At 45.4% G+C, this 14,904-nt stretch overlaps 1 protein-coding gene across 2 annotated transcripts; it reads left to right on the top strand.

Moving 5' to 3' along the window:
- Window positions 1-7,737: 7,737 nt before the first annotated feature.
- LOC110961972 (uncharacterized) lies at window positions 7,738-11,881 on the top strand. Of its 2 annotated transcripts, XM_022209797.2 has the most exons (3): window positions 7,738-7,797; window positions 8,383-8,532; window positions 10,359-11,881. In XM_022209797.2, exons 2-3 carry the CDS (start codon window positions 8,385-8,387, stop codon window positions 11,432-11,434), a joined length of 1,224 nt encoding a protein of 407 aa, XP_022065489.1. In that variant the 5' UTR covers window positions 7,738-7,797; window positions 8,383-8,384; the 3' UTR covers window positions 11,435-11,881. The 2 variants fall into 2 exon arrangements, with proteins under 2 accessions (XP_022065489.1, XP_022065488.1); XM_022209796.2 differs by lacking the exon at window positions 7,738-7,797 and having other exon boundaries at window positions 7,823-8,532.
- Window positions 11,882-14,904: the final 3,023 nt, after the last annotated feature.

Below are 14,904 nucleotides of genomic sequence, written 5' to 3'. Positions count from 1 at the left end.
TCAAGACTGTTGGAAAACCATTTCAGGTGACTACCTCATGAAGGTCATGGAGAGAATGCCAAGAATCAAAGCAAAGGGTGGCTATTTTAAAGAATCTAAAATATAAAACATGTTTTGACTTATTTCACACTTTTTTGTTTCCTACATAATTCACATGTGTTCATTCATAGTTTTCAGTGAGAATCTACAATGTAAATAGTCACGAAAATAAAGAAAAACCATTAAATTTGACTGGTAGTGGAAGTGTGAGCAGTTACAGATGACTACTTATAAGATCTTTAAAGTCTTGCTATGGAATAAGTATTTTAAAAAGTACACAGGCTTAAATAGGCCTCCGAATCTCACAGAAACATTATTTTGAAAAAAATTTGAGGACAATCTAAAAGTCAACAAGTCATGTAAAGAGACTGTGGTTTGTAAATTTTAAATCAGTAGGACTCTATCATTTATCTATGAGGCTCCTGTTTTTAAAAGCAGTTCAACACTTCACTGGATGGAGCTTAAAACCAGGAACTCAATTGTTGCACTTAATTACTTACATTTTAAGCAGGCATTATCAGTCAGATCAGAATCTTTTTATTTCCGGAAGAAACCTGTTTAGAAGGAGAAATGAACAACAAACAGAATTTGTTTTGACCATCAGACGAGCTCTTCCACGGCAGATCAAATTTGCCTCATTGTCACGGAGATGCAAATATTCAAATGTCTGTTTTTCTGATCCATCCTGCCAAAAAAGCTGAATTTAAAAATCCAGTTTTAAATGTTTGGAGCTTTCTTGCACATCTAGAATGAATTATTTCTAATCTCAGCTTTTGTTGAACAAGAAATGCTAAGAAATGTAAACATTTAGAATTTCATAATGTCACGTAATAGAATCAAAAGCTCCAGGACAGGTACTCAGAACATGAGATACAACTAAAGTCACAGTGAACTGTCCTGATCCTCATTAGTGTTGTGTTTAGATGTAACCACAGTGCAGAGACAAGGAGGCAGTGTTTACTTGGAGAGACTTATAGACAAATAATGTACAGTCCAACTCCCCCCTGTTGGTTTACCAGGACCATCCTGTCTGTAGGAGAGGATCACTATTCATCTGATAGGGTGCTGACTCAGGGTTGGATAACCAGGATCACACCAGGAGTGCCGGCCAGAGCACCACTTAAGGCCGCTCAGAGTACAAGGTGAAAAAAGGCTAGGAGGCATACGTTGATACTTTCTGTACTTTACTCCTTACGCAGCATCAAACAGAGACAGACCAAGTCTTTGGTTCGTGTGGGGTTTTCCGTCATCTATGCACACACGTGCCGTCTGCAGCAAAGGGTCCTGCGAGAGTGACACTAACCAGCAGACCAGCGCACATACCCACTCGCTCTCACGCTGCCTGACGTCACTCACCACACAACTATCACGTGAACAGGCCCATCCACAAGATTAGGAATGCAATAAAAACAACTGAGAACAGATAACAATGTACATCATAAACAGTGATATAAACTGGCGACTTTGAGGCCTTTTCTACAGCCACCCCCAAATGTATGTAATACATTTGCTCATCTCTAAAGGAACCAAAGTCTATGGTGGGGATGAGGTTGTAGAAGTCGAAGTGCCCTCATTCTCCCCAGACGGGAGAGCAGGGAGTACAACCAGCCTGGCCACTGGCCGGGTGTAAACTCTTTCTCTCACCTTCACATCCAGCCCGGTCTCACGGGGATTCGTGAAACTGTCACGTCAGTTTTTGTTTCGGTTTCGTGCGCACCAACACGATGTCGTCATGTTTTTCGTGCCGCTCACCACGAGCGAAACCCGCTGTGGTAATCACATCTGAAAGTGGTTTATACCGGCGGATTCATGATAATCTAAGATGTCCATCGGCGTTTGCGGCCGCTGCCGCCGCCGCCATTGCGGCCGCCATTGCGGCCGCCATTGCGGCCGCCAGACATCCGGCTGCAGCAGCGGCCGCAAACGCCGATGGACAGCTTAAATTGTCATGAATCCGCCGGTATAAACCACTTTCAGATGTGATGTCCGGTGGCCGCAATGGCGGCCGCGGCGGCGGCCGCAAATGCCGATGGACAGCTTCGATCGTCATGAATCCGCCGAATTTGCATAGGAATTTAAAGAATGTCCGGCGGCCACAGCGGCAGCCGCAAACGCCGATGGACAGCTTAGATCGTCATGAATCCGCCGGTATAAACCACTTTCAGATGTGATTACCACAGCGGGTTTCGCTCGTGGTGAGCGGCACGAAAAACATGACGACATCGTGTTGGTGCGCATGAAACCGAAACAAAAACTGACGTGACAGTTTCACGAATCCCCGTGAGACCGTGTTGTCACATCTGCAGACCGGATGCGCCCATCAGGGCTCGAGTGAGTCTTGATCACTCTCTCAATAGGCCATAAGGCTCTGGGAAGTTGTGGATCAGCAATCATCACTACACAGTTTTGGGCAATGTTAGCTCCCGAAGCCTGCCACTTCTGGCGGACTTGCAGATTGGGTACATAGAGCCGAATGAAGCGAGCCCAGAAGTGGTCAGCCAGAACTTGTGAGTGCTTCCATCGGCGGCGACTGATAAGCTTGGTCCCCAGGTAGACGACCTGAGGGAGTGACCCATCAGGCCGCCCCATCAGGAGAACATTAGGAGTCACTGGGTCCGGGTCACTGGCATCTGAGGACACATAGCCCAGAGGCTTGCTATTTAGAATACCTTCCACCTCCGTGAGCACCGTGCGAAGCACTTCTTCAGTCACAGACTGCGCTCCCACTGTGGCATAAAGAGCATTCTTGACTGAGCGGATCTCCCTCTCCCAAACTCCTCTGAAGTGTGGGGCTGCAGGGGGGTTAAAGTGGAAGGCGATCTTCTGTGGTGCAAGGTGTTCCCGTAATGCAGGAGAGATCTCAGCAAAGGCCTCCCGAAGCTCCCTCTCCCCTCCCTTGAAGTTTGTCCCCTGATCGGAGAACAGCTCTGCAGGTGCTCCTCTGCAGGCGATGAACCGACGGAGAGCCATTAGGAAGCCATCCGTATCAATGGCAGTCAGGAGGTCCAGGTACACTACCCTGGTGGTAAGGCACTTGAAAATGATCCCCCATCTCTTCTCCCGCCGCCGGCCCACCTTTACTTCAAAGGGCCCAAAGCAGTCCATCCCAGTATAATAGAAAGCAGGTTTGAATAAGAGTAGACGGGCTGGTGGAAGGTCCGCCATCTTCGGTATGGCTGGTTTGGCTCTCCATCGCTGGCAATCAGGGCAGCAGTGCTGGTGCCGCCTAACAGCTTCATCTCCTCGCAGAATCCAGAAAGAGTGCCGAAGCTCCGCAAATACCCGTTCTGGGCCTGGGTGGCGGAGTCGATGGTCAAACTCCCGAATAAAAAGCTTAGTTGCTGGATGACTTGGGTCTAGGATGACTGGATGAAGAGTGGTCAACTCCAGGTCTTCTGATCGACGGAGTCGTCCTCCAACGTGAATGAGTTCTCCCTTGCCATCCCATTCAGGTGACAGTGTGAGAAGCCTGCTGCTTTTAGGAACTGGTTTTCCTGCTTTCAGTAAGCTGTACTCTTGTGAGAAACTATCCTTCTGAGCTCTCTGGAGGATCAACCGCTCAGCTTGGCAATATTCTTCTGCGGTGGGATGACCATCAGAGGCGGCCGCCCCGTGCAACTCCTGTGCTGTCACTTCCAGCAACTACTTCCAGGAACTATGCTGGTGTAGGTCTGAACTAGGCTGACTTAAGGTGACTGCAGCGACCCCACAGAAGACAGACTTACGTAGCTCTGATGCATCTTGCGCCTGATCAGTGGAAGGGTTTACTGGCCATGAGTCTGGACTCTGCAGGAGGAAGGAGGGTCCCCGACTCCATCTGTTTGGCTTAACCATCTCCACTCGGTAAGCTGCAGCTCGTTCAGGATCTCGTGCCATACGCCGCTATACACTTCCTAAGTTGGGCATGACAGCTTCTTTGGTAGCCTGCAGAAGGGGCATGTCTCTCCGGCAGAGCAGCGGAGTAGCATAACGGTGAATGCCATTGACCTCTACTCTGGTGGTCTTGGTCTCAAGGAGACTGATGGCCTCCTGGTCTTGCTTTGAACGAGTGACTAGTTTGTCACTTCTGAATGGGACTGTATCAACCTGCCAAAGTCTTTCAACATGCTTCATCAGCTCGCTCACCTGAGGTGCTACTGTAGTGAATAGACACTGCTGTGGTGAAGCGAGGTGACGGACAACACTAGCTGGGCCCTGCAATGTCCAGCCCAGCCTCGTGTGGATGGCAGCAGGTCCTCCTGGAGGTCCCAGCCTGACAGGCTCGATTGGAGTGATAAGATGGGGATGATCACTTCTAATGAGAAGCAAAGGCTTTACCTCTGTTAAGGTTCGGATAGGAAGACCAATGAGATGCTTGTAAGTCTTCCGGAGATGTTCCATGGGGTAGGTGTGGCTAGCCAGCCCAATGCGTGCAGTGGTGAAAGCACCTGTAATCCTGAATCTGGTCTTTGGCTTTGCAGGGGAGGAAATGGAAATTGACACTGATGCTCCATGGAGAGTCTGTACCTCCTGTCGAACTGTGCGCAGGGGTAAATCCTCAGGGGTCCCCTGCACTCCCAACTCCTCTGCAGCATCTGGCAGCAGCATAGTTCTCTCAGAACCATCATCTAATACGGCGTAGGTATTAAGTGTTCTATCGCCATAGTGAATGCAGACCTTGACGACCTTCAGAAGGACTCGGCTACTTTCTGTGGATCGGTCTAAGTATAGCACCTCCGTTGTGGCCCTCGTCCCGCTTTCTGGGGTCACGGTTGGTGCTTTAGGTGGCCTCACATTGATGTCGTGCAGCACTCGAAGGTGTTTTCCTAGGCAAAGGCTGCATGGCTTCTTCAAGTTGCACTGTGCAGCTTGATGTGATCGTGCACAACGCCAACATCTCTTGTTGTTCTTAATCCACTCAGTTAACTGAACCTTGGTCAGCCTGGATACGGCTGCACACTGACTGAGGTAGTGCTCCTCATTATCACAGAATGGACAGTAAGGCTTGCTCTGGTTCCCCTTAAAGGAGCTGCCTGAGGCGTGAACCTCTGTCTTCTGATCAGCATGCCTCCCGCCATGGAGAATGGTAATGGGGCGATTATTCTGTCGACCATCAGGTCGAGGTGCCGGTCTCTCCCTAATCCCTCTCACTGACAACTGTCCTTCAGTGTCCTGACACCAAGACTCATATTTCAGCCAGTCCGACAAGTCAACTAAGGTGTGAGTACGTGTGCCCCGATGGAACATACAGCGGCGAAACTCTGCTCTCTGTTCAGGTGGCAACTTGCTCAGCAAACGAGAAACGTGTGAGCCACACTGTAATTCCGCTTCTCCTTCAAAGCCTAGTGTCCTCAACATTCCCACCAGCGACTGTACTTGGAGTGCAAACTTCTCAAATGCAGAAGCATCTCCTCACCTAACATCTGGTGAGTCCAATACAGCAGCAATACGCCTTAATGCGATCTGATGTGGTTGACCAAACTTATCATTTGGAGTGGCCATCGTGTCTGAGAAGGGCGTTGGAGAGTTGAGGTAAGCGTTTGCGATCAATCGGGCTTCTTCTAGTTGAAGGTGATCAACCAACACTTGATACTTAAACAGCTCAGTGGCGTTGGGTGGTAAGAGGTTCTCCAGTGAGAGCTTAAGGCGTGCAAACTCACTTGGGTCACGACGGGAGAAGTTGCGGATGGTTGGCCGTGGCCCATATTAGCTGGACTCTGGAATGTGGGAGGCCCTGATTGGAGGCGGCGTCAGTGTCAGCATCTGTGACCCACCAGGAGGCTGCTGGGGATCGTATCCTGGCTCACTCTTGAGCCCAACACCTTGGGCTCAGTTGGAGGCAGACTGGATGGCTGCAATGGAGGATGAGTCGACTTGAACCAGGGGTGGGGATAAGGAGCATTTATGTATGCTGGCTGTCGAGCTTGTGGCAAGCTCCCAAAGGGATGAGTACTGGGGTTTGTGATAGCCTCCTCCTTAATGTATGGAAGCTCGTCTGTTCTCTGAACACTGCTATGTAGTGGTGGCGGGGGTGGTAGGTCAGCTGGTAGCAGCCCAGCGATCACTGGATCTGGCCATGGCGGTGGGGCAGGATAGTCATCCTCCTCCTCGCCAGCAGGTTCCTTGCCAGCAGGTTCAGCCGGTGGTTGCGGCTGCACGATCTCTGGCTTGCGTGGATGGGGGGAAGACTGGCATTGTAGGTGTTGAACAGCACCCATTAACCATCTCATGTCTGCCCGTAATGCTCTGAGTTCAGCTAGATCTGATGACATTCGTTGCTGGGTCTGCTGAAGCAGGTGATTCTCATGACGGATGTCCTCTAACTCTGTCCTGATATCCTCGTGAGGGTGCCTCGGCTGCAGTATTGAATATAGGGGAGTCGAGGGGTCGAGTAACTGTTCCCCAAGACCACTCTCTGGTGACTGCAGGGATGCTAACGGATTCTCTTGTATCTGCTGTAGGTCTCCGGCACCATACCACGAGTCCATGTCTCGAAGAATAACGTCCTGCCTCTGCAAGCGGCTCGATAGGGGAAAGTCATAAGCTGAAGTGAGGGGGGTCATCCTGGCCCTGCTTACTTGGTGAGGAGTCTCTACATCCTCCCTGTACCTCTGACTGATGTAGCCCTGTTGATCCACATCATAATCTGCATAGCGGGCGGGAGGGCGAGTATGGCGTCTGGGGCGTGCACCACGAGCCTCATACTCTGAGTGTTGATCCATCACTGATGTAAACCCTGATATCCGGTTCGAAGGACCATCAAATGTAGGAGAGGATCACTATTCGTCTGATAGGGTGCTGACTCAGGGTTGGATAACCAGGATCACACCAGGAGTGCCGGCCAGAGCACCACTTAAGGCCGCTCAGAGTACAAGGTGAAAAAAGGCTAGGAGGCAGACGTTGATACTTTCTGTACTTTACTCCTTACGCAGCATCAAACAGAGACAGACCAAGTCTTTGGTTCGTGTGGGGTTTTCCGTCATCTACGCACACACGTGCCGTCTGCAGCAAAGGGTTCTGCGAGAGTGACACTAACCAGCAGACCAGCGCGCACACCCACTCGCTCTCACGTTGCCTGACGTCACTCACCTCACAACTATCATGTGAACAGGCCCATCCACAAGATTAGGAATGCAATAAAAACAACTGAGAACAGATAACAATGTACATCATAAACAGTGATATAAACTGGCGACTTTGGGGCCTTTTCTACACTGTCTGTAGCAAAAGCTATAACAGGAAACTACAGCGATAAACAGTCACTTGTGATTCATAAATGGGAACAAATGGAACATTTTAAAGCACAAACAGATCATACTTCTATGCCTGATATTAAATATTAGCTGTACACAGTCTAATCCTGCTTTGTAAGAGATCCTGGCTGCATGTATTTACTGTGAACTCTGAAATAACATCCTGTAGTTTGAACAAGTTGGGTGTAACGCAGAAATGTTTGCACATTCTTACTGGACATCATGCATCTTTCATCTAGTATGTCTTCACTAATGTCAACAGGTCTCTGAGACGCAGACATGCACTTTGCATCCCTCACTGTTACGTAGTCGTTGGACTGGTTTTCTTGTCTGTACAAATAATGCCACACCCTCTGAGATGCACATGCTGTCTCACCTCCCCAGGCCAGGTGCAGGGGGGAGGCGAGAGGGGAGGGGGGAGGGTCATTATCCCCGTGAGGGTGGAGCGAAGGGGGAGGTGAAGAAAGCGGATGAAGCATTTGAAGCTCATATTGACATGCTGCTCTGTAGGCTCCCGTGAGCACAGGTAAGAACCAATGAACTTCACAGACAAAATGTAGATTTGTCTCCTTTTCTGTTAAACGGATTTTATATTTTCTTCTGTAATAGAGACGGTGGAGATGTTTGAACAGGTTAAACCAGCCTGAGTATTCAGTGTCAGGGTCATATTTGCAGTCAGTCATATCAACAGAGTCTGAGCTCACACGTCTACTGCAGATTTGCACATTAGTGAGGGGTTGTAAAGGAAAATATCTAGATTTAAAATAATGTGTAATGCAATAGCGCAATGGGACACATGCAGACAGACGAGCTTATTCCTGAGCTTCTTCATTCTGATCAGCTGTGCACAACTGTCTGGTCCAGGGTTCATCACTAATGTACACAACCAAATATTGATCTGGAACCACGAGGCAGAAACATTCACCGGAACAGGGATGATTGCGTAAAAAGTTTATGCGAGTTTATGAAATGTTACAGGAGTATTTACCACTGTTAAAGGTGGGGGGTTGACTGTCAGAAGAGCAGCGGGCATTCCTGAGCTCCTCAACCCCAAGGCTAGAAGAAAACCTGTTCTTTGATATGGTGACCCGTGTGTGTTGTTGTGTTGCAGCCATGGATGGTGTGTTGGAAGGAGCAGCGGTGTTGTGTGCATGTAAACTGGCCTGCAGTCTTCTGTTCCTGCCCTCTCTGGCTGCCTCCTACAGTCCCGTCAGCTTCTGCTGCTGCTGCCTCCTGATCTTCACTGACTTCTTGGTCACAGGTGAGGACACGACTAGGTGGACTGTACTGATCACTGCAGGGCTTTGTTGATAACAAAACTATCTGTAGTAGCATGTTTCAAGTCAAAACCCTGCATTCATCACTCTTAAGAACTACAAGTATAAGTATTAGCAGAAAAATATACATGAAGGATCAAACTGAAAATCATTCTAAAGATCCAAATCTCCCATATTTCATATCAGTTTTGCTGACCTGAAGTGGTTTAACCCTCCACTTTGCTGCAGTGCTCTACAGCTATGTTCTATGACCTTTCACCGTCCCTGCCGGGTGTAGTCACAGGTGTACCAGAACCTGTTTCTGACTGCACCCAACAGTGATGGTCAGAGATTAAACAGGCATGAAACATTCAGCTGGCAAGAGCAGCAAATACTTCTTTTAAAGGCAAGAAGCTTGCCTTTAAAAGAAGCAACTATAGTAAGTTTGGTCCAGGACACCTATCAGACACTTTCAGTTTAGGAGGGAAAGGAGAGATGCTGTTACTCTTTACACGATGCATTTATTGCTATTTTTAAAGGTCGAACTGTGGCTGTATGAACGGCCGGCTGTGATCACAGCAGCAGCTGCTCTGCTGGGTGAAGCTGTGACCGACGGCGTGCTTGTTGCTGAGATTTTGACTGCATTTGTGGTTGAATATATGGCGTATGATTATGTCTCCACAGATAAAAATAATATTTTTTCTCTTAGACAACTCATATAAACTCTTATAAAATTAAATAAAAACACTGAAGTCCATGAAAATGTACTGACAGTAAGTACAGCACCTGAGTACATGTATTATGATGTATTAGAGCGTTTTACATTGTGTGGTATTTGTTGACTTCATGAACTGCTTTGTAAATTGATGGCAACAACAAGAAAACTGCAACATGCACCAATGCTCAGGAAAGCCTTGTCTATAGCTTCTAATTTGTGAACATTTGCTCGGTTTCTTTCTCTGTGACTGCAAACTTTTACTAAAATTGACAAACAGTGACATCAAGATGTCACCTTTGACATTTAGAACGTATGATGAATCTTTTCACCTTGTTCTGAAATCTTACTGCTTACACAAGAATAGTGTTACAGATTTAGTGATCATAAAATAATCACACTTTATTTCTTGGTTTTTAACCCTCCTGTTGTCCTCATTTACTGGCACCAAGACATATTGTTTCCTTGTCTGAAAAAAATTCAAAAATTCAGCAAAAAATTACTCAAATTTCTGAAAATTTGCAAAACTTTCAGGAAGAAAATTCTAATAATTCCTTAAAAGTTTCCCTTCAAAGTTTTATTTTAAAAAAATCCCCAAAATTTGGCAAGAAAGTTCTTGTAAATTCTTTTTTTAAAGAGTAAAAATCTTCCAAAAAATCCTAAAAATATCTAAAGTGATTACATACTGTATACATCAGTAAGACGTCTAATATTTTCATAAAGAACATTCTCAAAAAATCAACCAAAATCCAGCAAAATTCGCTGGATTTTGGTTGATTTTTTTTGTGTGCATGTTCTCAAGACATATTTTTAACATTTCTTTCTTTTCACCAAAAAATGTTCAAAAAATTACCAAAAATGTTGAAAATGTGGACATCAGAAGTTTCACTGTGAAAATATACTTCCCCCCCATATTTTCAAACTGTAAAACAAGTCAGTTTGACCTGCAGGACAACACCAGGGTTAACTAAGTGTTGGTTGAGTTGCATGATGAGAAGCTTTTTGGAACTTGTGCCTTAGAGAAAAAAAAATCTATTTGTGATTTGAAGTCGCCCTTTAATTTCAGTTTTTAAGGCTGTCACTCATCTAACTGACTGACTCTTTTTGTGTCCACAGTTTTTCTGACTTTCCTTTGCCTCTTTGAGTCCTGGCTGACTGAACTGACCACACTGGGGGATGTCATCGCCCTGCGCTTCCTGCTCTTTCTCAGCCACACCTACGGAGCCGTGCTGCTCCTGACCACACCGCTGATTGCTGTGGAGACTCTGGTCAGACTGCTGTTGCCTCAGAGGACGGTGAGTCAGACGGTGGGCTCTGACGGGCAGCGCTGTGATGCTGGAAAGGTAAACGTGGAGGAAGAGGACAGCTCAGATGAAGACAGAAGGCTGTCTCATGTTGTCGGCTACCTCTGCTGCCTGTCAGTGTGGGTCACCGTCGCCTTCAATGTCAGGTGGCGATGGAAGCTGGAGGAAGCGTGGGCTGTAGCCTGTGTGCACGCAACCGACTCCCTTGTCAGCTGTCTGCCCAACCTGTTCAGCCCCATGCCCTTATCTGTGAGCCCCTGCTGGGTCGCGGCCTTCCTCTTCCTCCTCCTCATCCTCCTGAGCAGCAGCAGCACAGGCCTGCATAGAGGACATCAGGCGGAGAGGACACACAAAGAGAAGCATGGAGTTGACAATAAAGATGACTGCAACCTCATTCCAGCGTCATCTGCACCCTTCAAGCCTGTGAATCCTGGGACGTCGCTGTCACAGCCGGCACAGCGTGTTGACCCAGAGAAAACAGAGAGCAGCTGCACCGTTCACAGAGCGTATTCCTGGAACAGCGTGCAGATGTCGGCGCGTCACCATGGAGACTTTGTCCTCATCTCCCCCGGGTGTTTGTCTGGAGGACAGGAGCAGGGGAGGACAAAGAGAGGTGCATCCATGACATTTATCACAGAGGAACATGTGGACTCGCAACACGGGAGCCGGTGTGGGTGGCGGCGGTGGGGTTTTCCCTGCCTGGGGGTGAATGTAATGATAGGGTTCGTGAGTGTGCTCTCCATTTTTGTGCTGCCTCTCAACCTCAGCGTGAATATTCTTCTGATCAGGACTACAGAGGCTCTGCTGGAGCTGTTCATCAAGTCTTTGGTTTCATCTGCAGCGAGCACAAGAGACACATCAGCCTCTCACAATGAAACACTTGTTTGAAAAGAGATAAAGGTGGAGGCTGCTTGGTGGTGTTTTGCAACGGGGATCATCAGATTAATGTTACATGTGTGCAGACAGCGGGTCTACCTGCCAACACTGGTTTGAATGGAGCGTAAATACACACTTCTGAGCAGCTTCACATGTGAGGAATAATATGTGCAAACCGCTGAAAGGTGCTGAGGAGGCAGGTTGAGGCGTGCTTGGTGGAGAGATGCTAAACCTGACTGCAACAGATGGCTGCAGGGCTTTCCTTTGCTGTGCAGAGCATTAGGATCTGCAGCTATTTGTCACTACACACAATGGGCTGCAAAACAAGCCTCTCCAGTTGAAATAAGACAAATCCAAAGACAAACACTGTTTCAAAAGTTGAAATATGAAATCTGCTGACATTGCATCACTTAAAGCCGGCATGAAAGCTGTGCATGAATAAATACTGGAGTGACTTGAGGGCACGCCGAAGTTTGTTTCTGCTCTTTAATCAGTCGGTTTAAAAAAGACGGAGCTGCTTCACAGAGATGGTATATTTATTTAAGTACCGCATTCGAGTTTAATTGCCCTGCTTTACTTGGTAGCTCTAGTCAGTCATTATTTTGTGAATAAGATTTTGCATTTTGAAAACAAATAAAAAGTGTAGCTGTGGGTATAGACTGTTTACAAAAATAGAAGTAACTCGTCTCATTTCAGCTTTCTGTCACTTGTCAGCATTTCCACTAAAGGGCTTCAATTTCTCTGAGGTTCTATTTACATAAATATTCAAGGTCAAAAGAGAGAAGTAACTGGCATTATACAAAGCAAGAAACAAAGAAGAAAAACTGAATACACATTTGCAGCACTTCCCTGTTTCCTGCCCTAAGGTTGGGATCAACTGAACCAAGCATCTAAATGTAGATAACATCACTAAAACCAGCAACACGTTCAACCTGCTGCAGAACGTCAAATACTACTAACACACTGCAGCACCAGAGTTAACAATCTAATGTTGAAATACTTCATTTTTTAATGCATCAACTAGATTTACTGTCGATATTTTAAATACATTTTGCTGGTCGTATTTCTGTGCATGCAGGAATGTTTTTGCTGTGACTCCTTGGTACTTTAACTTAAGGCAAAAGTTAGGTGATGATGTTATTATTCTCATTTGTGTCCTTTCAGCAGCATCACTCTTTCCAAAAGTGACAAAAACTCAATCAGCACCTCCAAAGCCACCAAACTGACACATCGTGTTGTTTCTGTTTCATCAATACAAAACTTTGCTGGTGACTTGTTTCAGTCTCTATTTGCAAAATTACTGCAAAAACAAAAATTGACACATAGAGTACCTAATCTCACTAAACTGTACCTACGTCTGCATGGATTAGTTAAACGAACAAGATATAAGACATTAATTAGTGAGCAGATTTTGCTGTTGTCTCCTCCTATTCATTATGCTAAGCTAAGCTAACAGTCTTCTGGTTTTGTCTTCATATTAAGCAAATATTATTCAATCTTGGCATAAAGCCAACACTGAGCAAATTAACATATTTCCCATTTTGAACTGTTTCTTTAATCCTTATGTCATCCTGAGGGTCAAAATTGACCCGTTTTAAAGCTTGAAAATGTGTGTGTGTGTGTGTGTGTGTGTGGGGGGGGGGGGGGGGGGGATTTTGCTGGATTTTGATTCATTTTTTTTTTATGAATGTTCTTAAAGAAAATATTGGAAGTTCATATATATATATATATATATATATATATATATATATATATATACATACATGTAATCATTTTGGATATTTCTAGGATTTTTTTAAAGATTTTTACTCACTTTTTGAAAATATTTACAAGAATTTTCTTGCCAAATTTATTGGATCTTTTTTTAAAAATAAAATTTTTAAGGGAAACTTTTGAGGAATTATTGGAATTTTCTTCCTGAAAGTTTTGCAAATTTTCAGAAATTTTGGGAATTTTTTTTGCTGAATTTTTGGATTTTTTCAGACAAGGAAACAATATTTTTTGGTGTCCATAAATGAGGGCAACAGGAGGATTAAATCACAAAACCTGGAACCGGTTTCCACAAACAGGTTTCGGCAGTGGCTAATGTTTGACGTAATATTTACAATTCAGTCAAAGGTCTAAATTCATCTGCTCCACAAAACGGTCAGGTTTTTGAGTAGCTTCAGGAGAACGAATTTGGGAGAAAATAATGCTTTTACATTATATAATATTTTGAAGCAAATGAAGCAAGTAGTATAATAATACACACGTAGACAAAAGAAGATTTTTGGAAAAGAAGTTAAAAATGGTAAAGAAAAGCAAGTAAAGCTAGACAGGATTTTGTTTGTAGGTTTGTTAAGGATAAAACTCTGAATCTGTGTTTGCGAGACCATCATCAGTACACTTCATACATAACATGGACTGCTTATTCCACTCATCATGTCTCTTGTAGCATATTAAAAACACCATATATGTACAATAACAAGGTAAAAACTTAATCTTCATCACAGGGGGTCTTTAAAAAAAACCCTCATTGCTCTCTCTGCAGTGTTATTACGATAAATAAGACATGTTTTCCTCCCTTTTTTTTCCAGTCGGTGTCACTGAGTGTTGCCATGGAAACAGGTCTTAGTTCAGAAGTTGGCCTGGGGGTCGGGTGGCTAACTGTTACAGCTTAAAATAAACCAGTCTTTACTTTTGGTGAATTGTCAGGCTTACATTACGGCAATCTAAGAACAGATTTCAGGCTTGTTTAACGCTGTAGACCAGCCCTTACATGTCTGACTCTGAGAGTTTGTTCGGCTCCTGAAAGATGATACAAAGACATGCATTTGTGTGCAACTGGAGGGAATAAAAGTGGCAAAACAAGCAAACGGTGAAATGCAAATGTAACTTTTGTGGATGAATCATCAAACCTGAACTGAACTGTGTGGCAGCAGTAGACTACACCGTTTATGTGGTTTCAGGTGAACAAGGGCACAACTAACTCGTCAACACTAGAGGGCACTCTAGTACAACATCAACCCCACACCTTGAAGCTCCAAAAATGTTTGATGGACCAGCTTTAGCCTGCACGCCTCCTCTTTTAGAGGGCAGAAACTTGTGCAGACAAATATTTTAAAGCAGCACACATTGATTTTAGAAGGTTATACACATTTCTCTGTGTGTGTGTGTTTTTTTTTACAGTCAACAGTTTAAAAAGTGCAGTAGCTTCCAATGTGTTTGAGGATCTTATTTTAAATCTGTGCATGATGGCATTAAGAGGAATAGTGGCTTGAAATTTCCTCAGTCACCAAGTTGGTGCTGCTCAGTGCAGAAACTGAGCTCTGAGAGAGATCAAGGAACTGTGCTGTAGTAAAAGAGCTGGGGTAATTTTCCTCCTAAATTTTTTATTGAGTTATTAAGACACCCACAAGTGATTTAACTGCTCCCTGCCAGGTGAGTAATCACTCAAACATTTCCCACTTTCAATTTCTGCAGCAGGATGAGACCACATTAGC

Source organism: Acanthochromis polyacanthus, chromosome 5 (assembly GCF_021347895.1).
Source record: "Acanthochromis polyacanthus isolate Apoly-LR-REF ecotype Palm Island chromosome 5, KAUST_Apoly_ChrSc, whole genome shotgun sequence".
Lineage (NCBI taxonomy): Eukaryota > Metazoa > Chordata > Actinopteri > Pomacentridae > Acanthochromis > Acanthochromis polyacanthus.
The sequence above is the reverse complement of the archived record's forward strand: the minus strand, read 5'-3'. Positions and strand labels throughout refer to the sequence as shown.

Excerpts from the sequence above, each read along its gene's own strand:
- LOC110961972 (XM_022209796.2), top strand. The coding sequence starts at position 8,352 with ATGGTGACCCGTGTGTGTTGTTGTGTTGCAGCCATGGATGGTGTGTTG. Across the intron at positions 8,533-10,358 it reads CACTGACTTCTTGGTCACAG|TTTTTCTGACTTTCCTTTGC; the intron begins GTGAGGACACGA and ends TTGTGTCCACAG.